General features: G+C 34.3%; 3 protein-coding genes and 1 pseudogene across 7 annotated transcripts in view; 2 read left to right on the forward strand and 2 right to left on the reverse strand.

Moving 5' to 3' along the window:
• Window positions 1-26380, forward strand: part of LOC105148622 (uncharacterized) — a 108630-nt gene that overhangs the window by 38595 nt on the left and 43655 nt on the right. The window lies entirely within an intron of this gene.
• Window positions 2723-3859, reverse strand: LOC147909392 (histone-lysine N-methyltransferase SETMAR-like). Its single transcript, XM_087407209.1, has one exon. It carries the CDS (start codon window positions 3857-3859, stop codon window positions 2930-2932), a length of 930 nt encoding a protein of 309 aa, XP_087263335.1. The 3' UTR covers window positions 2723-2929.
• On the forward strand, window positions 6271-9860 carry LOC147909393 (uncharacterized; annotated as a pseudogene).
• Window positions 11987-14329, reverse strand: LOC147909394 (uncharacterized). Of its 3 annotated transcripts, XR_015545436.1 has the most exons (4): window positions 13905-14329; window positions 13429-13822; window positions 13027-13247; window positions 11987-12641 (listed from the first exon to the last, which is right to left on the reverse strand). XR_015545436.1 is itself a non-coding variant. In XM_087407128.1 (2 exons), exons 1-2 carry the CDS (start codon window positions 14148-14150, stop codon window positions 12468-12470), a joined length of 420 nt encoding a protein of 139 aa, XP_087263254.1. In that variant the 5' UTR covers window positions 14151-14329; the 3' UTR covers window positions 11987-12467. The 3 variants fall into 3 exon arrangements, 1 of the variants encoding a protein (XP_087263254.1); XR_015545437.1 differs by lacking the exon at window positions 13027-13247; XM_087407128.1 differs by lacking the exons at window positions 13027-13247; window positions 13429-13822.

Consider the following 26380-nt stretch of genomic DNA (forward strand, 5'->3'; position numbering starts at 1 on the left):
TATTTGATCTCCTATAATTCCGGCCCAAATATTTAACTTCCATTGAACTTGGAAGCTTCTTTCTCTTATGTCTCTATTGTTGTGAAGCAATAACCACCGACAAAATTCCAGACGACGTTCAGCGTTGCCTTTTCGAAGATGTTGTACTGGTGTAAAATAATATAGATGCATACCTTCATCTCTTAAAACGCGCTGGACTTTTGAGTATAATATCCTCATTTGATTGTATATAGAACGAATACTTCTTCTTGGATCTTTTTCGATTTTTAGAATAAATTTCTTCCTCTTCACGAATCCTTCGCATATTTAGTTCACGTCCAATGTCTTAGCGATAAACGGTTACAGTTCCTGTTTCGCGTAATCGAATTTTTGCTCTTCTGATGACGATCCTATCTGGGTGACGCCTATGCGGATAAATTTCAGCATATCATCTAGCAGCAACACTAGCTTGATTGTTGCATTGCCCAAGAATGAGGATTATATTGCAATATTCGTCACTCCATTGTAATATACGTTTATGCACTTTCTACAGGTAATGTTTGTTTAGTGTTATCTTAATAACATACATGAATATAGCGTAGAATATAGCACATGAATATAGCTTCCGATCTTAGTAACAATCTGAAGACAATACATTCTGTACCCGAATTTTATTCTCCGACGAGTCTTTGTTTACTCGAGAGGGATTATTTAACGCACATAATTTGCATTATTGGACAGAAGAAAATCCCTTCTAATCAGAGAATAAAGCTTTTAAATTCGATGGAAGTTAATTATTTAAACCGGAATTATAGGAGATCAAATAATTGTGGACCATGTGTACTTCCAAACAGAATGAGGGGTGACGATTACACTGATTTTTTATGAGATAATTTACTAGATGTTTTGGAGGATTTGCCATTGAATATTCGCCAAAATATTTGATTTCAATATGATGGACCACCTCACAACAGTAGGCGTGTTAGACATTATCTAGATACACAATTTCAAAATTCATGGATTGATAGAGTGAATCTATCACATGCCCAGCAAGATTTCCTGATTTGAACCCTCTAGATTATTTTGTGCACATACCCACGCACACGCACACGCACACGCACACGTACACACACACGAGGTACAAGTTCGATCGTGCAACCTCCTCGTAATGTACTTTGGATCATGCTAATGCTGGCGGCACAATTGACTTTTAAAATGTAATAAACATTGAAAAAATTTGTATTGCTAAATGTATTATTGAAACTTAATTATTATTAAAATGTATTGTTAAATGTGTTATTAAAATTAACGTAAAAATTAATAATTTTAATTGATTTTTTTATCATAAAGGATAAAGAAAGAATTAACGCTTAATGTATTAATGCCTTACCTCGAATATTTTATTTCTAATCACTATTTCAAAATAGATCAGTTTGTCAGCATTTGAGAGTTATGCATTCGCTTAATTAGTGTGCTATTCTTTAAGTTTAATAATATTTATCATACGCAATTGTGCGATTAGAACGCTCGGCTCGCAAAACGTATTGTTATTCATATGTATACATTTTCAAATAGTGCGACGGCATCAGAGATAATTCTTTTAATCATTTATTATGTAAGTAACGAAAGCAATTATTATTATTATTATTTATTATTTAAGACTGTATTATGATGTCATAAACTAATTTATAATAAAACCATATTTGAATCTTCAAATGTTATTGTTGAATGATAGCCGAGGTACACGCGAGTAAGGAGCGCGCGCCGACCCTGAGCGCCATGTAGACAAAAATACTTATTCGTTAACTTCAACCTGCTCTATTGCAAAAACTACTTGTCGGACACAATTTTGTTAAAAGAAAAAGTTATTTGTTTTAATATAAAACGTCTTGTACTCCGGATGCGGGAATTTTGAATTCCCCTGTATATATATATATATATATATATATATATATAGGGTCATCTAAAAAGTATCCGCGGTTTTTTGTCACTAGATGTGTGTTGATGATCATATATCTAGTGACAAAGTACCGCGGATACTTTTTAAATGACCCAATATATATATATATATATATATATATATATATATATATATATATAAAATTCATATTTCATACTCGAGATATATATATATATATATATATATATATATATCGAGTATATTAAGTAAATATGAATTTTACGTACTTTCAACAAAGATGATAACTCCCTTGCATTTTTGTTCTCCGCATTGCACTTTATAATATTTATTTTTCACCCATATATTTTCATCAAAATGCTCGATTTTAGACGTTTCAACGATAGTTCGAGTGCGGTTTGCATTTGGTATCGAATTTCATATATGCGAACATTTTTTTCACGTACATACACTACCCGCAATTTCCTTTGCGATTTATTTTCACGACATTTATGTATATGTAACGATATGTAACGATCGTGATATTTCTCGATCATTATGCAAGTAATTTCTCGATATGAAAACGATATGAAAATAATTGAAATATATATTTCAACTGTCAATATATGTACGTCGACAGTTTGGGATATATTTATCTATTATCGTTAATTTACGTAGCAAATACACATAGAAATTATATATTACTAATTGCAAAAATCCATCGCATAAAAATATTGCATCTGTTTTGAAAATAATAAATTATAAAATGTAAGTCTATGTATTCTATATAATTTTATTAAATAGTAATATTTTATGTATAATAATACAGAATGCATGTATTTCTTTCTCTCGTAATACTAGCTTGATCAAAAAGTTTCCGGAATTCATTCAGAAAATTCAAAATACAAGTTTATTCATCAAAAATGATATTGTCCTCTTCAAAGTACTCTCCAGCGACTGCAACGCACTTATGCCAGCGCTTGATCCAGCTCTCGAAACATTTCTGGAACTCTATTATTGGTATAGCCATCAGAGCCGTCTTCGATTTTTCCATTACCTCCTTTCGGCTGTTAAAACGCGTTCCCCGCAGTGGTTTTTTGACTCGATCGAACAGAAAAAAATCGCAGGGAGCCATATCGGGTGAATTCGATGACTGTTGGATGGTATTCGTTTCGTTCTTGACCAAAAATTCACGGATAATGATGGCACTGTGCGACGGTGCGTTATCATGGTGCAAAATTGCGAATTGTTTACCCACAAATCCTTTCTTTTTTGGCGAATTGCTTCACGCAAACGTCTCATAACGCTCAAATAATACTCCTTATTAACTGTCTGACCTTCTGACAAAAATTCGTGATGTACAATACCGTTGTAATCCATGAAAACCGTGAGCATCGTTTTTTTTTTCGACTGAAAACGACGTGGTTTTTTTGGTCTTGGCTCATTTGGAGCTCTCCATTCACTCGCCTGATGTCTGGATTGCGTGTCGTACTCATAAATCCATGTCTCGTCTCCAGTAATGATGCGTTTGATGAATGTTGGGTCGGATTCAGTCTTGGAAATCATGTCTTTGGCGATGTCAACGCGGTCCCTTTTTTGCATGAAATTCAGTTCCTTCGGGACCAACTTTGCAGCAACACGACGCAAACCCAAATCATTAACTACAATGTCCTGAACGGATCCATAAGCAATGTTTAAGTCCTCTGTCAGCTCTCTGATAGTTAATTTGCGGTTATTGGCCAACATTTCTCTCACTTTATTGATGTTTTCGTCGGTTTTCGATGTCGACGGCCTGCCACTGCGTTCGTTATCCTCGACGAATTCACGACCACTTCTGAAGCGTTCATGCCACTCGTAAACGGTTGTTTTCTTTAGAACATCACTGCCGAAACAGTTTCCCAACATTTCCAAGGTTTTTGCACCATTGAATCCATTTTTAACGCAAAATTTAATACAAACTCGTTGTTGCAAATTCAACTCCATTTTTAAAACTGTAAAAAATCGAAAACACGCGCAGAGGTAGATGTACTCAAGACGGCGTAATTTTTACAAATGTCAAGCTATGGCGATAAAATTTGATGGAAATGTCAATGATAGATGTGGCAACCTAGCCAAAAAAAAGAACTCAAATCAGCTGACTCAGAGCATCACCTGGTGGTCTCTTCCGGAAACTTTTTGATCAAGCTGGTATATCTTGTATATATAGATTTTTCTAGCTATGGATTCCTCGAATAAAGGAGCACTAAGAAACAAAGAAAGATATAAACTTTTTTTAGATCCTGGCTATCAAGAAGATTAGACTTATGTAGAAACGCATGAAACCTGGATAAAGAAAGCATAAAAAATTAATACCCTGCAAAGTAAACGGCCAGTAAATGATTCCGGCGACGCAGAAATTCAAAGCAAATAGGAAGAAACTTATAGTACGCTACACAAATAAAAATTCTAAATTCTAAATTCTAAATTCAAAACAAGAATTTATATCAAATAACAAAGTTACAGGACTCTTAGAATTAAAAAACAATACAGAGACGTGCAGAGCGTAAATAGTCAAACGTAATTCAGTATGTATATATATATATATATATATATATATATATATATAAATTTTATAATATAGTATATTAAAATTCGATAAGAATACATATTATATGTTTCGGCTTTTTCATTGAGCCTTCTTCAGATACTCGTTATAATTGTGCAGTCAACATATTACTTAAAACGATATTACTTCCAATTTTTGATTACCGTATGTATTAACTTGAAATTTTTCTGACGGGAATTCATTTCACATCATCACCGTTCCGATCATACCGAAAAAGTTATTCACATAAGAATTTGACGTTGACAGCTAACGGGTAAGTGTTACACTCGGATAAAATTATTGCTCGCTTTAAACATTTAACATCATCTTATTCTCTAGAACAATGAGAAATCTCACATATTCGGCCTGTAAATCGTATACGAGTATTCTTCCCAATTCCTTGAGGGATATATTCCGTCAGTGGTCAAAAACTGGAAGTAATATCATCTTAAGTAATATATTGATTGCACAATTGTAACGAGTATCTGAAGAGGACTCAATGAAGGAACCGAAACATGTAATACGTATTCTTATCGAATTTTGATACAATACTATATTATAGAACTGATATATATATATATATATATATATATATATATATATATAAACATAGAGGAAAATCGTCGATACTGACATAGGTCAGAATGTTGCCTAAAAAGACACTCTCTTATTTCTCAGAAACTAACTATTGTACTTTATTAATACTAATAAAATCATGATCTGTTTAACTAATTAAAGAAGTAAACTCATAATTTGTATATTTGTGGCTTGTTTCTATATCAAATCAGTTAAAATCAAATTCTACGAATATAAAATTTTTACGAATGCAATTTCTTTTGCAAATTGCATGATTTAAATAATAATGACTGTATTATTGATAATATTACGTCATTTTAAATGCTTGTAGTTTCCTAAATCAGTTTTATTTATATTATTTTTTCTCTTAGTCTTTTCATAATACGATTTTAAATTTAAAATTGAGGTGCAGCGTAAACTGCCACACCTGTCTGTAAAACAAACTGAGCTAACTTAATCTTTATAATTTTGTTTTATAGAATCAAATAAGTGTCTATTGAGGCTGAAGGCAAACGTTCATATATGGAAGAACTCTTAGAAAATTATTGCATTACATATTTGTATCTTGCAGAGAGAGAGAGAGAGAGAACAGCATAAAATAAATATGCATATAATTCAATAAAAATGTTTTATAATGAAGTAAAAAGATTCTGGAAATCTATTTATATACATTCACTTGTAAGTACTTATACAGATAATGCTTGTAAAATAAAAAGAATTTAAATATGCATACTGCCTACTATGTCAGTTTTGAAGCTCATTTTGTCAGATGCTTATTTTTGCTTACCTTACGAAAAAATTAATTATTGCAAAATTGCAAACAGTATTATAAAAATTGCTTATATTATCTGATAGAAGACACTTTTCGGTTTGTACTTACATTTTTAAAATTTTATTTTTACCTTTTATTTTAAAAATATTGTATAAAAACAAAATGATCAGTATCGGCTACTTTTCTCTACTGAATTACATTTGACTCTTTACAAGAATTTATTTTCTTTGATTCTTGATTTTTTATTTCCTTTGATTTTTTTTTTATTTTATTGAGATTTTATTTTTTTTAGATAGAATTATTGAAAATCCACATTTAGCCGAAGAGGAAAATGAAATTAAAGAACTATCAGAAATAAATAACAAGGAGTATACTGTTGATGCAAATAATATTTCCAATATCAATAATACTGACAACGAAAATATTCTGGATTTTGTTGACAACGAATATTCCTGATGACAATTTTGGCGACGAAGTGGACAGTTTGAAGCTTCTGGATTATTACTGTTAGACGTGATGAAAATGATTTCGGCAATGTATATACGGTTTAATCTTTCATACGAAATCAGAAAGGCAATCATAGACTTTATGAAATATCTTGCTGAGCCACAATATAGTAATTGTTGGCACATGAGCAAATATAATATACGAAAAAAATATGACTCATCGGAAAATGATTAACTTACACCTTTTTTTGTACGTTGTGTAAATCACCGTTGGTAGGACCAGTAAATAAATCATAATTTAAAAACCAACCTTTAACATGCAGAAATTGTGATAAACAATATCAATTGTCAATTCAATCGCCAAACAAATTTCTGTATGTTGATGTAAAAAAAAACATTTCCATCAATTAATGGAGATATTTAAAAATGCAGATATTCGTCTAAATATACTTGAATATATTCGCCAACGCAATAACAGGTGCAATCGAAATGAAATAAGTGATATTTCGGACAGTGAGCTGTATCAAAATCTACAATCAAAATGTTTATTTGACGAAAGAGAAATTCTTCTCACGTACAATTTCAACACGGTATTTTTAATAGTATGCCTATTTTTAATAGTTCTAAAAAAAGTAGTTGACCAATTCTATTATATATAAATGAATTGCCCCCATCTCAACGCTTCAAGCACGTACTTTTATGCGCTTTATGGGTAGAAAAAAAAGAACCCACATCACAGATAATGACATTGTATTTGAAACAATTCGTTCAAGATGTTAAAGAATTGTATAAAAAAGGCATAATGATTGACGATGGAGACAGACAGATAGTTTTTAAATTTGCAGCAATGTGCTGTTCTGCTGATTCAGTGACCCGGCCTATTATTCAAAATAGATTGCAGTATAATGGCTATTACGGATGTTCATAGTGTTACGCTCATGGAAAGTATTTACATAGAATTGTTATTTATTTTGTGAAATTGAAAACAACCTTCGAAAGCCATTTAGCCGACGTTGCGAAAGTCGAGATGTGTGAAAGATGTAAAGGGTGACATCATTGTGTTACAATTTCCGGAATTCAATGCGGTCTAGGGATTTCTATATGAATTTATGCATGGGATTGTATTGAGAGTAGCAAAATAAATCGGAGATAGTTGCACCTCTCAAGGTTCTCCAATTTATTTAAGTAAAGCTCAACGAGTCGAAGTAAATAACCTATTAACAAACATTACTCCAATTAAAAAAATTCAGCGACTACCAAAAGCTACTTGACTGATAAATGTAAATGGAAAGCTTTGGAGTGGCTTTCATAGACATTGTTTTACTGCTTGCTTTGATAATACATTGTTTTGATAATATAATACAACCTGACATCCACAAACATTTAGCCTTATTAACAAGAATTTATTTTTGTTACTGCAAGACAGTATTAGCACAGAAGAACTAAAAAAATGTGAGATCTTCTTCGTTTCATCGCAGAATTTGAATTATTTTATGGAGAAGAATGTGTGACTTTCAATATTCACATTCTGCGTCATGTTGTGAGATCTGTAAGAATGTATGAACCATTATGGGCAATTTTACTTTTGAAAGTACAAACTTTCACTTGAAGCAACAAGTAAGTGGGCCAAAGGATGTAGATCAAATTTGCTATAGGTATCTGCTACGAAATTTGTGGAAATGACAAAAAACTAATCATAACTTTGAAGTCTGCAAACAGTATTGCGAAGATCTATTTGCAACGAAAATATAGTTCAAGAAATAAAATTGTCGGTGAAACAGTTCTGTTGGATCTGAGTCGATGTACTGACAACAGTGTTATATATGAAAAATGTAATTACAAACACAATTATTTTCATATTAGTGTCTATAAAAAAACAAATGATTGCACAAAATGCATGATGAATGCGCTGAAATAATTTCAATACATAACATCGATGACAAATGTTATATCGATGTACGAAAGATGATGAGCCGAAAATGTATTTAATGTACCTCATATTTTTAAGGTACTTAGTTACACGAAGAGATTGTTAGAATTTCTAAAAATCATATTCAAGAGAAAATGTTATTAGTAAAACTCTCGGAAGCAACGTATGTATGTATTCCTAACATATTTAATATGTAAGCGGGTATTGTTTGTTGCATTGTTTGATGTGGTTGTTTTATGAGTTTATGTTTTACGAAATGTGTTACGTTTCTATGTTTCTCTGTTTACGGTATTATTTCTTTGATGATGCCTTGTAAATATATAAATAAATAAATATGTAAATAAATAAGGAAATATATAAATTAATAATAAATATATAAATAAAAATGTGTAATATGTAAATATAGTATATGAAAATGTATTAGGTGTTGGAATTAATTCGTAGCGTTTTACAAGTGATGGGAAGTACTTTCATTAATGTATTTTTTAATGCTCATGTGAAATAAATAACATTCTTTCATTAAAAACGCTACGAATTAATTCCAACACCTAATAAATGAATATGTAAATAAATATGTAAATAAATAAATAAAAAGAACGTAAATAGAAAAATAAGTATGTACAAATAAATATATAAATGTGTAAATATAGAAAAATAAATATAATATACAGATCGGAATTAAAAAAAATTAAATAAATATAATAAATAATACAATATACGGATAGTATATTTTTATAATAAATGTAAATATAGGAATCGTAAAAAACACGAACATCGTAAAAAAACGTCATTTTGGCACATTTTTCGTATATATTTGAGATGCAAACAGAAATCGTAACGTATAGAACACGAACAGAAACCGTAGATTCTCATACGCGATTGCAGGTAGAGACGGAAAAGAATCTTTGAATACAGAGCACGGACAGAAAAAGTTGGGACTTTCAAACGCGATTGCAGATAGACGTAGACAAAAATTGTAGCGTATAGAACACGGACAGAAACGGTTGGGATTTTCAGACGCAATTGCAGATAGATACAGATAGAAATCGTAGCAAATAATGCACAGACAAAAACCGTTGGGATTAGCAAATGTATTTGCAGGTGGATGCAGAAATGAAAATTTCTGCGTATAAAACACGCATGGATGCTGTTACGATTTCTATACGTATTTGCTTTTAGATGCAATCATAAGAGTACGATAAGATGCCGACAGATTCTGATAGGATGCAGTCTATCAAAGTGATGATATATTATCTGCAGCTCTGTATTAGCAGTTGCAGCAGCTTTGCAGTTACAAACAGATACGAATTAGCATTAATAATTTCATATTACAGACAAAGCTGACTGCTGACAGTTAGAAATCAATAGAAATTTTATCTGTTTCTAAACTATTCTGTTTGTAATTTTTACCAGGGTAATGTATCTCAATTCGTATCGAGTGTTAAGTATAAGTTATTGTAATGATTCGACAATTTTTTACTCGATTTTTGTAAGTCTAAAAAAAAATCCAATTGTGAAAAAGCATCTCTGATCACTTCATTCTGCAACAAGACAAATATTTTGTGTATCTATGAAATTAAAATTTATACGTTTTCTTTCAACGAAATCAGCACTTTTCTAACTATGATACAAAATGTTTATTTTATTTAGCCGGTTGTACTACAAATGCTGTTATGAAGCACATTTGCGAACATTGCATAGCATTTGTGTTGCAAAAAAATTTAATGTGTTAATGATTTCATTCGAAAAGCGAAACTGTATACCAATGCACTAAACTATGGTGGCCTAAAAGAGCCGTGTTTAGAAACATTTTGCGTAATACTACATTGTGTGTTCAAAACTTATAGGGATCATATTTTGAGATACGAAATTTTCACTTTTATCGAACATGTGATAAAATACACCAATATTGTGTTTCCAAATTGTAGCGATGTGAAAACAAAAATTGTGAGACATTTTATAAATATTCGGTACTGTACCAAGAATTTTTCAGAAAATAGTAGGAAACGGAAAAATATTTATGGACCCGCTAGTTTGAAACAATCAAAAGCTTAAGGGGAAAGCTAAAATATTTTTTAGATAGCGATTATGTAACTTTTTCCCTAAAGCGGAAATTTTTATATATCATGCATGTACATATATATATATATACATATATATATATATATATATATCAATATATATATATATATATGTATATATACACAAAATTTTTACTTGTTTTTACTTTTCACGTTACACGTTCTAGAGAAAAAGTTATATATACTCGATCGATACTCTAATCTCAAAATAAGAAATTGTTACATTTTAAAATATTAATATAAATTTTTTTTAGATATAAAAAATTTATATTCATATTTTATTATATTAATATAAAAAATGTTCTATAAAAAATTTTTTAAAGCTTTTAAGTTCTTTTCAGTTTACTTACATTATACATATATTATTGTTGAAGTTTTTCATTAAAATGTTTAAAAGTATTACATATAATATTGGGAGTACAAATTAGTTTGGTTAATTTTCCAAAAGCTGGCTCCGGCTGTTGTGAATGGTTCATAGTGACAACTGATTTTGGCGTTTTCAAAGAGGTTAGACATCTGCTAATAATATTCAGTTTATATCGCTTTGAGTTTCATACAAAAACCTTGATTTTTACTGTGTTTGAAATGTCGAATTTTATATTAACAAAGCAGCATTTGCGGGAGGTTCTAATTTTTTGCTTTAATTGGAAGAAAAGTGTAGCTGAAGCCCATCGAATGCTTGTCGAAGTTTACGGTGACACTGCTCCAACTGATAAATCATGTAGGGAATGGTTTCGACGTTTCAAGGAGATTTCAGCGTTGAAGACAAGCCTCGCTCTGGAGAGCCAAAAAAATTCGAAGACAAAGAATTAGAGGCATTACTCGAAGAAGATCAGAGTCAAACGCAAGAGGAGCTTGCAGAATCATTGGGAGTAACTCAACAAGCCGTTTCTGCACGATTGAGAGCTATGGGAATAATTCAAAAACAAGGAGAATTGGGTGCCTTATGAACTCAAACCGAGAGACGTTGAAAGGCGATTTTTAACTTGCGAACAGCTGATTCAAAGACAACAAAGAAAAGGTTTTTTGCATCGGATTGTGACTGAAGATGAGAAGTGGATATTCTTCGACAACCCCAAGAAGAAAAAATATTACGCTAAGCCCGGTCAATCGTTGCCATCGACCTCAACATCAACACCAAAGCCGAACATTCATGGTTCGAAAATCATGCTCTGTATCTGGTGGGACCAAAAGGGTGTTGTTTATTATGAGCTACTGAAACCTGGCGATTCCATTTCGAGCGATCGGTATCGGCTATAATTGATTCGTTTGAGCCGTGCATTGCGAGAAAAACGGCCGGAATACGAGCAAAGACATGATAAAGTTATTTTTCTTCATGACAACGCTCGGCCTCATGTCGCTAAAGTCGTAAAAAAATATTTGGAAACGCTCAAATGGGATGTTTTACCGCACCCGCCGTATTCTTCGGACATTGCTCCTTCTGATTACTGGTTGTTCCGAAGGATGCAGCACGATTTGGCAAGTCATCGGTTCACTTCTTTCGTAGAAATCGAAAATTGGCTGCAAAATTGGATCGCCTCCAAAGACGAGTCATTTTTTCGAGATGGAATTCGAAAATTGCCTGAGAGATGGGGAAAAGTAGTAGCCAGCGATGGACAATACTTTAATTAATCTGTTCATTCATTTTGTTTTGAAATAAATGCATTTTTGAACACAAAAAATGAATCGAACTAATTTGTACTCCTAATAAATAAATAATGTTTAATAATTGCAATTCGATTTATTACATATATCCAATAAAATTCTGATTGTAGTTAGTTACATATGAGCTTGGGAAAATAATTTTTACAATTTATGATAAAAACAGTTATAAGGCGATATTCATAGTACATTTTTTTTATATTTTAAGATTGTCTTAAGTAATGTCTTAAGATGTTAATACAGCCCTCTGATTGACTTATAATATCTTAAGACTATATTTAAGGAAGTTTCAAATATAAGACTCGACTATGGCTACTTTCCTTTTAGGCGACACACAAATATTATTCTATCCTTTTTGATATTCAATGAATAAAAAAGATAGAATGATATTTGTGTCAACTATGTTGCCTAAAAGGAAAGCATGAGAGGAAAAAATACCGATCATACAAACACTGCACTGTTTCAAATGTCACATAAATATCTTTAATATAATATAAATGCACGCAGCAATACAAATATTTTAAGTCAATATTGATTGATTTATTGAACATTATATTTCTGTAGGTATTCGGCAACTACTGGGTAATGAGCATAGTATTTTACTATTATGTGCATTCTCTCCAACTGCTGCTTCAGAGACTGATTTTCTGCCAACATTAACAAAATGCTGTCTTCGGAAACTGACTGAACACTATTTTCTCGATCTCCATGGCTCTAAAATGAGTTAAAGTATACATGTTTATAGATATATATCAGTAGATTAAATATAAACAAAAATCATAGAAAAATTTGATTGATAAAAACGTAAAGTGCAAACTGCATAAGCATTACTAATCTAAATTAAATTTGTAATTTTTTATGCACAGATTGCTCTCTCTACATTCATTTCAATGTATAGTTACCAGATTTTTCAGTTTAACGATGTTATAGAACGTGATAACTCAAAAATAGTTACATCATATACAAAAATCTTACATTTTACGTCTCGTTTGTTAAAAAGTAACTAAACAAGCAACTACACGAAATAACATTTAACACTTTAAGAATTGAAGCGTTTCATGTAAATGATTATAAACGATTCAGACAAAAAGATAATTACCTTGATATTTTTTTCAAGAAACAACGTATTTTTGATGTTACAATTATTCCGTTTTAGCGTAAAAGACTTGCTGTATTGTTGTAAAATAAATACATGACTTGTGAATAAACATTACACTTCCTCGCAGATGAGAAATTTTAATCCTTTTCTTCAAATTGACATATATATTTGACACCTTATCTAGAAATAACCTGAACGCCAGATATTCTTCAGGTCCTGCACTAATATTACGATAGATACTCAACTGATTTTGAGAGCAAAAATGGAATGAAAACTACAAAATTTCAAGCAGCAAATACAAATCATAACCTGTAATGATCATAACCCATCACAGCTCAGTGATGGAATGGGGACAGAGCAAGGAGTGGGAAAAGAAATAAAAATAGTGACGCGAATACCTACGTTTCTAGTGCTCTAGCCAAACTAGCCGGATTCGTCTGTCAGATCTTTTCATTTGTAGTAACAAAGAGATTATTTCTTGTCACAATTCATTACACCTCATTTCGCGCACTCTGTGCAAGTAATCGAATGGTTCGCTATGATGGCAACATACTTGAGACAGAAAATTTCGGTTCTTCTAATCAAAAGTATTTATTAATGTAAACAGCGCTTCACTTAGTGAGAACAGGCTACATGTTGCTCTAACTGAAACTCAACTAACTGAATATCTCTGCCTGCTACAGCCGAAATTTTTTTTTCGTGTATATATAATATATATATATAAATATATATATATATATATATTGTATGTATGTGTATATATATATACGAGGGCGGTCCGATAAGTACTTAGCCTCTAAAAGAAAAATGAAAATTTTGGAAAAGTGGCGATTTATTTCTCAACATAGTCTCCTTTTAGCTCAATACACTTGACCCACCGATGCTCCAACTTCTTTAACCCGTCTAAAAAGTACGTTTTCTCGAGGTCTGCAAAGTAGGCCTCCGTGGCAGTGATGACCTCCTCGTTCGACTGAAATTTCTGCCCGGCGAGTGACTTTTTCAAGTTTGGAAACAAAAAGAAGTCGCACGGGGCCAAATCTGGAGAATACGGTGGATGGGGCAGCAGCTCGTAGCCCAATTCGACCAATTTGTCGAATCACCGACCGATATTGCTCTTTTTCCATTTTTCTAAAATCCGCGGACACGCCCGCTTCCACACGCGGTCAAAACAAAACTACGAGTCCGATTCGGCTAAAATTTTGAGTAGCCGTCTACGAGAATGTACTACACGTTAGTAAATTTCTCTTGCGATAGTGGCTCCATCGGGCGTTGAGGCTAAGTACTTATCGGACCGCCCTCGTATATGTATATATATATATATATATATATATATATATATATATATATATAAAAATCAATAAGTAGAGTAATAAGGAGGGTTCTAATTCAGGAGCTCCGAGTGGGGTGATGGGAAGATCCGCGGGAGGGGAGGGGGTGACGTCACTAGGCGAGGGAAATGACGTCATGGGCGGAGAAAGGGGATGATGTCATAGTGCGAGGGAATGATGTCGCGGAGGACGGGGAAAGAAAATGACCTCACAGTGGATGATGTCACTGAGCGAGGAGGATTACGTCATGAGGACAGGGGAGGAGGATGTCCCGCCACCGGTCTCTTTCGCCGCCTCCGGACACGGTCTGCTGCCAGTCCCTATCGCAGTTGCCAGGCGCGATCTGTTATTAGTTCTCACCACTGTCCAGGTACGGTCCCCATCGCGCGCTATATACTTACCGTATATACTTACTATTAATACATACCATTTTTTCCTCTTATACGTCACTAACCTCTTCTCTCACGGAAAATATTTTATTTATTTATTTAATACCTATATTATATTGGGTCATCTAAAAAATATCCGCGGTTATTTGTATTTATTTATACTATACTTACCATTAATACTTATCATCTTTGTCCCCCTTACGAACCCTGTTCTCAATTAAGTGAAGATCTTAAATCGCAGTAACGCTATGGTCGCGCGCGATGTAACCTAATGCCACTGAGGTTGGAAGAAGAGAAGAAAAAGAATAAAGTTAAGTTAAGTTAATCTGCTAAGTTAAGTTAATCTATATTTATTTATTTATTTTTTACATATATGTATTTTTATCCTGTTATATTTAATTTTAATTACTCTTCCGCTCCAATATAAATGTAATGTCGTCATCCTCTCAAAGTGCATGTGAAGACGAATATAATGGAGAAGAACAAACGAATAAGCCATCTATAAAGAAAAATTGTTTACAAACAAATATAAATAAAATACTTACTTGCTCGACTCATGTTAAACGTATGAATCCACAACACTATCGGAATCCCTCAAACTTGGGACAACACGTCGTATCATATTCATGAACTGGATGAGTGATGAAGAAATCCATGACACGTACTAATTTTTGATATAAAATAATTGGCACTTTTTTCAATACCACCATTATCTGATCTCAGGATCGGGCAATAAGTAATATCAAGAATTAACGGATTGTGGAAACCGAGTTCCCGATTACTAATTAAGTTCGGGAGCGATGTACACTTATGGTAAATCAGACTGATTGCGTAAAAAATTGTGGATATTTATATAACCATTTCCGGTCAATGACATCAAAAATGCAAGCGTCAGATTTTTATGATAAAAGATTTTAGACACGTCGAGTGATAATATTAATATAATCTGACATCACAAATTCATCGTCTACCAATTTGTAAATTTTAATATGACTGTGTCAGAGTAATATAAGAAATTTTTTCAAAGACATTTGACATACTTCGTGATGACAATGATTAATGTAATATGACAAATGCGATGTTGCCAAATAGTACATACTATAATGTGATATAATTGAGATGCGACATAGTGCAATATCTGTTAATATATAATTGCTTTGTTGGCGTAATTTAAGATTTTTTCAAGAATGACGATCATTAATGTAATTTGATACAAATGCAACATTACCAGATAATAACGTTACCATATAATGTGATATAATTGAGATGCGATGTTGCCAAATAGTGCACAATAATAATATACAGCTGCTTTGTTAGCGTAATGTAATTTTTTTTCAAAGGCATGAGATGTCGGAGCGATGACATTATCAACAAAAATAGCATACACAATGATATAAAAATAACATGATTTAAGCACATCGCGTCATTAATCAATGCGATAGCGCAAATGACAACATGGAGCGTGATTCAATCGAGCAAGCTACCCTGCTTAGTAGTACATACAAGTACAACGCATGGGAACAACGACGAGTTTATCGAATCTTTAGAGGAGCAGAGCCGTATCAAACGCACGCGATTATTGATCTCGATAATAGACAATCATTGATAGCATGTATCGCGCGGCTCGAGAATCTGAAGAAATCTGAAGGAATCTGTGAGTGGAAGATTCGTGCATGGGATACGGACTCCGTTGGCACGAAATCGAAACAGCATTCAAAAGCCATATTCTGATTGGCGCGGTGAAAAAAAACTCTACACATATCGAGCCTCATCGATTCCTCGAAGATGCAAGCGAAATTGTGCTCGAACGCGTGCAGAGTATAGCGATATGACTCTGTAAAAATAAACACTGTTTTCAATGGTGAGTTCGTGGCGGGTGATAAATGCGCGAATAAGAGTATCGCCACCCAGAACTTTGAACTATATCAATGCACCGATTTGCGCGAGTAATACGTCGACCCTACCCTATCATCGCTAGAAAAGTTTCAGGAACGCAAACAAGCACAATCCTCTGCACATAGGATGTCATATCAAATTCCCGCGAGAAATTACGTTAAAGAGAGCGGTAATCAACATGCAAACCGTAGACAATGAGCATAGTTTGTTGTCGCCGCTCTACACGATTCAAAGAAATGCACCGAAAAACCTTGTATCCGCATTATACGAGTACATCAGTTCTAAATCTCCCAGGCGTCGAATTTCCAATGACGTTGAGACAAATTAAGAAATTCGAAACTTTGAATGACATTTCCATCAATGTCTACATCAATGAGAAAAAGATTGTACCGATTTATACCGATACGACTCGCTGACCGAAAGAAGAGCAAGCACGTAAACCTCTTGAACATGGAGGATGACAACGCGGAACATTTTGCGCTCATCAAGAATCTATCCCGCCATATGAAATTAATTACAGATTACCAGAAATAATAGGAAATATTTCTGCGATAGGTATGTAAAAATTCTTTTATGAAATAATAATAATAATAACAATAATAATAATAACAATAATAATAATAATAATAAATATACGATTTTTTTCAGATGCCTGCGCTACTTCAGCTCGAGCGCAAAATTGGAAATCCACAGCGAGGACTGTAGAAAATTGAACGATTGTGCGATAAGGCTGCCGAGCGGGGATGACAAATGGCTGAATTTCAATAATCACTGCAGGAAGGAGCGCATCCCATTCATTATCTATGCCGATTTAGAGTGCGCTTTGGAAAAGACGGATAGGAATTCTGAATCGGCTATGTACACGTATCATCATCATCATAACGTGTTCAGCATCGGCATATTACATGCATTGTTCTTACGACGATATATTATCCATGTATCGCCGCGATAAAGATTGCATCGCGTGATTCGCGAAGAATTGAAAAATCTAACACACAGTGTACAGTCTAATTTCAACTAATGTATTCATGAATTTCACGCGAGACGAATGAAAAAAATTCAACAATGTTACGCATTGCCACGTGTGCGAGAAACCATTCGCGCCAAACGATACGCGGATACACGATTATTATCATTTAACCGGATGACACAAAGGCCCCGCGCAATCAAACTGCAATCTACAATAAATTATAAGGATTCGTGTACCCATAGTGTTTCATAATTTATCTACTACAACATGCATTTTGTCATCAAAGAAATTGTTACCGCGTATAAAGGACGCATTGATCTGCTTCCAATAACAAAGAAAAAAATATATCACATTCACCAAACATATTGATAGTACTAAAAATAATAAAAACAATTACGTAAAATTACGATTTATCGATTCATATATATTTCTCGCTTCAGTTTAAACAAATTGGCATCTTTTCTCAGTAAAGATAAGCTACAGATACTGCAACGTAAATTTTCTATAATAATTTATACGAAAAAAATTTTAATCTTTTGACACGAAAGAGTGTTTTTTGTACGAGCACATTGACTGCGTCGAAAAGTTGGAAGAGCGTTTATCATTGCGAGTTGTTTTACAGTTCATTGACAGATGACACATCTGAAAACGCTTACGCGCACGCCATCAACGTGTGACAGCGGTTCTCCATTCGGATACTCGGCGAATATAATGACCTGTAACTGAAAACAGTTTTTTTTTTGTTGTTGGCCGATGTCTTTAAAAATTTTTGCGACAATTGCGTCGCGAGTTATAAGTTACACCCCGCGTACTATTACACTTTACTAGGGTTAACGTGGGATGTCATGTTGAAACATACCGGTATAAAATTTGAACTACCCACAGATATCAACATAGTAATGTTTATCAAGCGGCTATATACGCGGTAGTCTGAGCCAGTGTTCAAATAGGTACGCACGAACAATAAATACATGTCATTGTACGATCCATCAAAACTGTCATCGTACTTGATGTACTATGACGTCAACAATCTATAGGGTTGGATAATGTGTCAACCATTATCTTACGCTGATTTTCGATGGGTCGAAGACGTGCAAAATTTTGACTTTACGACCATCGCGTTAGATTCGATAACAGGCTATATTCTCGAGGTGGACGAGGAATACTCGCAAGCTCTTCATAGCGCGCACACTGACCTATCGTTCTATCTGATGCGCGAGAAACTGCCCGACAAGCGCGATGACAAGTTTCTCGCAACATTATGCGATAAACAGCGTTACATCATACATTATCGCAACCTACAATAGTGTTCGTATCGCAAAGGTTCATCGTATACTGCAATTCGCACAATCCTCATGACTGCGCGAATATATTGAGCTTAACACAAAATTTAGAATATTAGCGAAAAATGATTTTGAAAAAAATTTATACAAATTTACGAATAATGTTGTATTTAACAAAACCATTGAGATCAACGTGCGCCTCCTCATGAAATGGGAAGGCAAATACGATGCGGAGGCAATGATCGCCAAACCAAATTTCCATAGTCGAAGCATTTTCTCAAAGAATCTGGTTGATAGAACTACGTAAGCTTGAGGTGAAGTTTGACAAACCGATGTATGTAAGTATGTGCATCCTCGACATATCCAAGACGTGTTTATACGTGTTTATTTCACCACGAGTACATGGCATCGCTGTTTCGCGAAAAATGCAAAATTATGTACACCAACACAGATAGCCTATTTATATCACGTAGAATGTGATGATGTGTATGACATAAAACATAATATATCATGTTATAAAACATAATATAAGTAGATTTGATACGAACGATTACACGGTCGACAACGTGTACAATATTCCGCTCACAAATAAAATAGTTCCTAATCTTATGAAAGATAAGAGCAACGATGCCAATATGACCGAATTCGTAGGGCTTAAAGCGAAAATGCGTGTAGATTGCGTGTAGAAGGAAAGAAGGATATGAAGAAGATGAAGGGCATCAAGAGCAATGTTGTAGCGAGGTCTATACGTTCGAGGATTACAAGCAGTATCTTGAATGACATGGAGACAGTGCATAAGATCTAAATTGCACGAGGTGTATACGATATCAGAAACAAAAATCACTCTAAGTCCGCACGATGATAAACGATATATCATATCAGGTTCCATCGATACGCTGCCATTACCGGGAACATTACCGATGTAAATAAAATACATTTGTATTGTATAATATCTTTAATATATATAAAACATGTATAATATATAATATGTATAATATGTATAACATGTATATTATTAGGTGTACAAATAAATTTCCGCCGTTTGACAAAAGACGGTGCCACTAGCAAGCTATGGTTAAAATTGTCTGATGTAAAACATTATATCGTAAGGTTGGACATCTGTCAACAACATAACCTTGAAATACTAGCGATTTTGTATCAGCATCATATATTTTTTTTGTGCGAAAATGCCGAGTTTTGAGCCGAATAAGCGTCATTTGCGGGAACTTTTGATTTACTTCTTTAATTTCAAGAAATCTGTAGCTGAGGCTCATCGATTGCTTGTAGAAGCATATGGTGAGGCTGTCTTAAGTGAGAGAAGTTGTCGTGAATGGTTTCAAAAATTTAAGAACAATGAATTTGACGTCGAAGACAAAAAACGTAGCGGAAGGCCGAAAGTGTACGAAGACGCGAAATTGGAAGCATTATTGAATAAAGATTCGTGTCAAACGCAAAAAGAACTTACACTTACATTTTGACTTACATCAATAAAACATTATGTATCGTTCTTTCACAATAAATGCTTAATTTTTGATAAAAAACGGCGGAAACTTATTTGTACACCTAATACTTTTCTAACTAAATTTCTTGGAATGAAATCTCACTTTTTTAGAGTAAAAAGTCACTCCAAATATTCATGAAAATCCGCCAAACAAAGTGGAGCAAAATTTTACTTTTCAAAAGAGTGAAATTATTCACTCTTCATTTGGATTTATCACCTAGTGACGCAAATATTACAGGTCCTACATCAATTTTCAATGTCCTGTCGTTTACAGGACGCCCAGTAAAATCTCTTTCGAATCTTTTTCAAGGTTTTATTGATCCTAAAATGTCCTCCGGACGGAGAATCATGCGCCTGCTTCAGAATTTATTGAATCCGACTCTTAGGGACGACTAATTGATTGACAATGGAATCCTTTAAATTTGGCGCTTGCCATCTTTTGTAGAATACACTATTTCTAAGATCTAAGGAATCCCAATAAGATCAATAAATCTTAGTGGAAGCCTCTCCGGATGCAATCTCCTGTCGAAATGGCCGGATCTCAGTCTCCATCCCTTGGAGAATAATTGTTATGCTAGGATCCTCCAACTCTCTTGGCGCCAGTTTCAAAATTTTCTTCAGACAACATAATCCGAGCAACAAAATTTTCTAATTTAACGGCCTCTTTGATTTCAGTCCTTGGGCAATATTGGCACTCAGCATCCTCACAGGGTCATCTAGATAAGGCATCCGCATTCCTGTGAAGAACTCCTTTTCAATAAATAATCTGAAAGTCGTATTGTTGAAGCCTTTCCGATCAGCGTGCCAACTGGCCTTTCAAATCCTTGAAAGGACTTCAACCATTTCAGCGATGCATGATCCGTTCGAACTCCCGACTATACAAGTAATGGTGAAACGATTTAACTGCTTCGACAATGGCCAAAAGCTCCCGCGTCACACAATAGTTTCTTTCCGTTTTACTTAGAACGCGACTGAAATAAGAAATCACCTTTTTTCCTTTGTTTTGAAGTTGCGACAAAACCGCTCCTATTCCGCAACCTGACGCGTCAGTGTCCAGAATAAATTTCCTTTCCCCTCGTGGAAAAAATAAGATCGGAGAAGAACTAAGAGCCCATCACAATTCATTAAACGAGTCGTTATACTGCTTATCCGTTACAAATCTTGCCTGATTCTCAGTCAACCTATAAAGCGGTTTTGCGAACGAAAAAAATTCTTTTACAAATTCTCCATAATAAGAACATGAATCCAAAAAGCTTCGTAAATGCTTTTTGTTTCGTGGAACTGGCCAATTGGTTATGGCAGTAATTTTCTCTCTATCCGTAAAGATTCTCTCGGATGAAATTATATGCCCTAAATATTTTACCCTCCGTTCGAAAAGGATACATTTTTTTTATTAATTTTTAGATTTACTTCCCGCATTCACAAAAATACCTTTTTTAAATTTTCTATCATTTTTTCGAAATTTTTATCAAAAATAATCACATCATCAAGATAGATTAAAATTTTTGAAAGTAATTCTTGGAGAATTTGTTCCATTACTCGCTCGAACGTCACGGGGGCATTACACAAACCGAATGGCATAACTCTAAACTTCCATAACCCATTTCCGATCGAAAACACAGTTTTCTTTTTATCTTCTGATCGAATCTTAACTTGCCAATACCCACTTTTTAAATCTAATGTGGAATACCAAGAACTACCTGAAAGTCGATCGAAAATGTCTATTCGGGATAAAGGATAAGAATCCTTTTTGGTAATAGCATTTAGTTTGCGATAATCGACGCAAAATCTTATCGTCCGTCAAAATCTATTTCCGTCTTTTTTTTTTCATTAAAACAGATGGTAACATCCAAGAACTTACAGATTCCTCTATTACACCCTGTTTTCTCAGTTCTTCAATAATTTCATCGATTTTTTCGCTCATAAAAAATGGAACTCGACAAGGAGCCTGTTTAATAGGAAGAGAATTTTTCAAATTAATCTCATATTCTCTCACCTCACAATTTCCTGAAACAATTTGTTAAAAAAATTTGTAAAAGAAAACAATTTGTAAAAGAAAATACATCACAAAATTCATTGAGTAATTCCGTAAAAAACTTTTTCTGTAATTGCGTTAAATGTTCAGAATCTCTGTAGAAAAGACACCTTAAATTCGAGGGAACATCAAAATCAGATGATTTGTTTACGCGAAAACATTGAATATCGTTCTTCTCTGTTCCTTTCTGATTACCAAAGACAAGTTCAAAGATATTTTTCTAAATTGAATTTCTCGAAAAAATCTACCAAGAACATATTCATCATTGATCTTTGCCACTAACATTGGAATTTCAACCAAATAGTTTCCTAGTCGAACCTTTGTATGCACTTTATAGTTAATCGACATCTTTTCCCCCGTGGGATACTTTAAATTACAGTTATTTATTTTAATTTTACATTGACTCGGTTCAACTAAATCATTTAAAATTAACACATCAGAGCCTGTATCGATTTTCAAAATATTTATTATTTCTCCTTGAAAACAAAAACTTGTTAAATTACGTTTAAGTTTATTAATCCTAAAAGAATTGATTATTATTACATTAATTATTATTACAATAATTGTTTTTCGGAGTATCCCTGAAATCAATCGAACGTATCCCGCTAAGCTTGACTATTCCTGGTTTACTGATTTTCCAGATATTCTAATCGGAAATGTCTCTTTTTATCATATTCCCAACATTCTTTACCGTTATCTTTTTGTTTATTTTTCTATAATCCCTCCCCTTTTCAAATTTCTTAAATCCATTTTTATTAATTTTTTTCTCTTTATGTTTATCATCGTGCTCATCTTGCTTCTTTTCTCCCTTCTCGAAATTAAAATTTTTCCCTCTTTTCTTTTCATGACTAAAATTAACCTCCTTTTTATATTGAAAACTACTTTCCTATAAACCACTATATCAACCACTTTCGCTCATTCAATCGCCATTCTGAAAGGTGTTATTCCTTTAATCTGAAGTATTCTTTTTATAAATCCGTCGGAAACGAATTGTGCGCATGTGATTTTATCGCGAACCGTATTGAGACATTCCGGATATGTCGATTGCGACAATCTTTCGATGATATCTGAGCTCAACGAGACAATACTCTCCCCGTATTTCTGTCTCCTGTTCGAATAATAACTTTACAATGATTGCGTTTTCCCAAAACGCATCTCAAGTTTAGATTTCAATTCCTCGAATCTCAAACTCTCCAAATTTTGCAAGTTTTCCAAGATTGCGTGCGCTCTATCGCGTAATCACGACACCAAGATAGCAGTTTTTGTTTTCTCTCCCCAGCGGTTCGCTCGAGCGATATGAAAGTTGAATTGCGCGAGATATTTGCGCAAAGGCGCGTTCCCTTCATAAGTATCAGGCTTAAGCTTAACACCCATCTGAAAAACACCGCAAAATGCCACAGACACATTAAAATGGTTAGCAGCATCCTCGTCTGTATCTATGTAGAGCGGTACGGCCAAATCGTCATGCTCGACAACATTCGCAATAAAATTTCCACCCGCAACGGAACCAACTTGGCCGACAACACTCACGACAGGATCACGCACGCGAACATTTGCGACAGAATCTCCTCCCGCGACAGAACCAACACGACCGGCTACACTTGCAAGAGGGTCAGACGCGTGTATTCGCGACAGAATCACGTCCGCAAATATTATTGGAAGGAGCTGTTTTGCGGAAATCTCGCATAGTCTCTCTTGCAATTAACAGATCTATACATCTCGTTGACGTATTGACTCCGCAAACGCCGTCCGCGCTGTTCCTCTTGCAACTGCCACATCTCCCGCAAAACCGTAACACCATTTGCATTGAGGAAGTCTCCTCGATCTGCGAAACTGCCTCCTCCGCTGTCATCTCCGTTTGTCGTGGAACGGTCGTCGATCCTTCTGGGCTTTCCATTCGAGCTCTCCCTCTCGTGACAATCGGTGAACGAATCATTCGAGACCCTTTGGATCCTGGATGAACCTTCAAAATGTTGCGCCCGCCTCGCTATGATCACACTTGCGACCGCGATGCGCTCTTTTGAACTTTATGAAAAAGAAAGGACTCAAGGAAAAGTAGGAAATGACAAGGAACTCTTTTATTAATAAGAGAATACAGCACGAGCAATCAAGAAACACCATAATAATATGTAATATGTAATATGGAATATCTTGGTGGAAAAGCACATCTCAACAAATGACTACTTTTCCAAGATCTGTCTGTCGCAAACCATCATCAACGGCGCGTCGTAATTTGACTTAGCGCGCAGTTCTGTAGCCATTAAATTAGGTTAAAGTAACGATACGAACGTGGATCGCGAAGTCTGCGCGCCAAACCGGACAACAGGAGGTGCGAGGAATTCCAAGAACAAAATAGAAATGAGGTAAAGTATTTTAGATCAGAAAATAAATCACATTGGAAAATAAATCACATTCAGGAAAAAGGCTCACAAAAAAGGTATCCGAAAATTTAGAAGATCTTGATTAGACGAAAATATCTTTAAAGGTTGGTTGGTAGAGAATGACATAAAGCTTGGTGTAAAATTTGTAATATTTTGCTTAAATGTTATCGATATAATTTATCAAAGCATGTCGAATCAGCTTCATATATAGATAATGTAAATAGTAATGTAGTAATTGATATCTCAATAAGAGGTATGTCTAATTTCTATATACAATACTTATAATTTCTATTTCTCTCTATTCTATTTCTGGGGCGACTAAGGATGCCAGTTTCACGAACGGATTAGATACTCTACTGGCGCTTTAGACTGCGCGAGTGCGGGGCATATCTGGCAGCAGAGAAAGCGTTAGGCGTGATTTGATGAGATTTCAACACTTTAAGTTGAAGTGAAGTTTAGAGAATTAACAATTTCACTTTAAAAATAAAAGTGAAACCTTTTACTTTTTGTCTTAGTAATATAATATGTATAATATGTATGCATCACCAAAATCTGGACAAATTGAACAATTTCTTTAAACAAAATGTTTTTAATGAAAAATTAAATACTACAAAAAATCCTTTTACATGGCACTTAGGGAATCCCTGTAGAGCACAATTATTCGATATATTCCCCATTAGCTTGAATGACGGCCTCTTTCTCGGTTGAAGCGTTCGCACGCACGTTATAATGTAGCATTGTTCATACCGACGAATGCTGCCTCAATAGGTCCTTCACATTGGGATGCCGAGACTTGTTTGTGACCCTTTCAATTAACTCCATACATAGTAGTCCAAAGGACTTAAATCTGGGCTGTTGAGAGACCAGAATTCCTTGGACCAAAACATATCAACGTTGTTTGAGAGCCAATTTTGAATCAAATCGTTGAATCAATTCGTATGAGCCGGTGCACCGTCCTGCTAAAAAACATATAACCTTCCGGACGCTACAATTTCCATTCATAACTTCACTACATCTATCAGAACGCGCAAACACTTTTTTTGTGACAGTTTCCCTTTTTTTAAAGAAACGTGGTGGCATGACATTCCTCACTGGACATAACACCTAGCATGTGAACATTGGCCAGAAATTACATTTTGGCAACAATAGGGACATCCTCGGGGTTGTAGGCGAGCCATCGGTCCTTCCTCCGATTGATTTTGGCATCAATAATAAAAATTTTTTCGTCAGAAAAGAACCTGATTCCTCCCGATGCTTCATTTTTCAAAGAATATAATAGCAGATTGCAGCGAACAACTCAGCTTGTCCTGGAAACCTCAAAAAACATCTGTCGTATTTTTAATGTGTACGATTTGTATCGAAGGTCCTCCTCAGCAATTCGATGCATTGTTGGCTCGCTTACATCAACAATCGATGCTAATTTTCATAACGATGCTCTGGGTCATCCGAAATCAGCTCTTGGACCTTTCAACGATTGCGGGGGTCCTCGCGATGCGTTCTTTCGAATGACTCTTCCTCGCTGGCATACTGGAACCTTCGTTGGACTGTTCTAAAGTCGTATATTTTGCCTC

Source organism: Acromyrmex echinatior, chromosome 6 (genome assembly GCF_024713525.1).
Source record: "Acromyrmex echinatior isolate Ae372 chromosome 6, ASM2471352v2, whole genome shotgun sequence".
Taxonomy (NCBI): Eukaryota; Metazoa; Arthropoda; class Insecta; order Hymenoptera; family Formicidae; genus Acromyrmex; species Acromyrmex echinatior.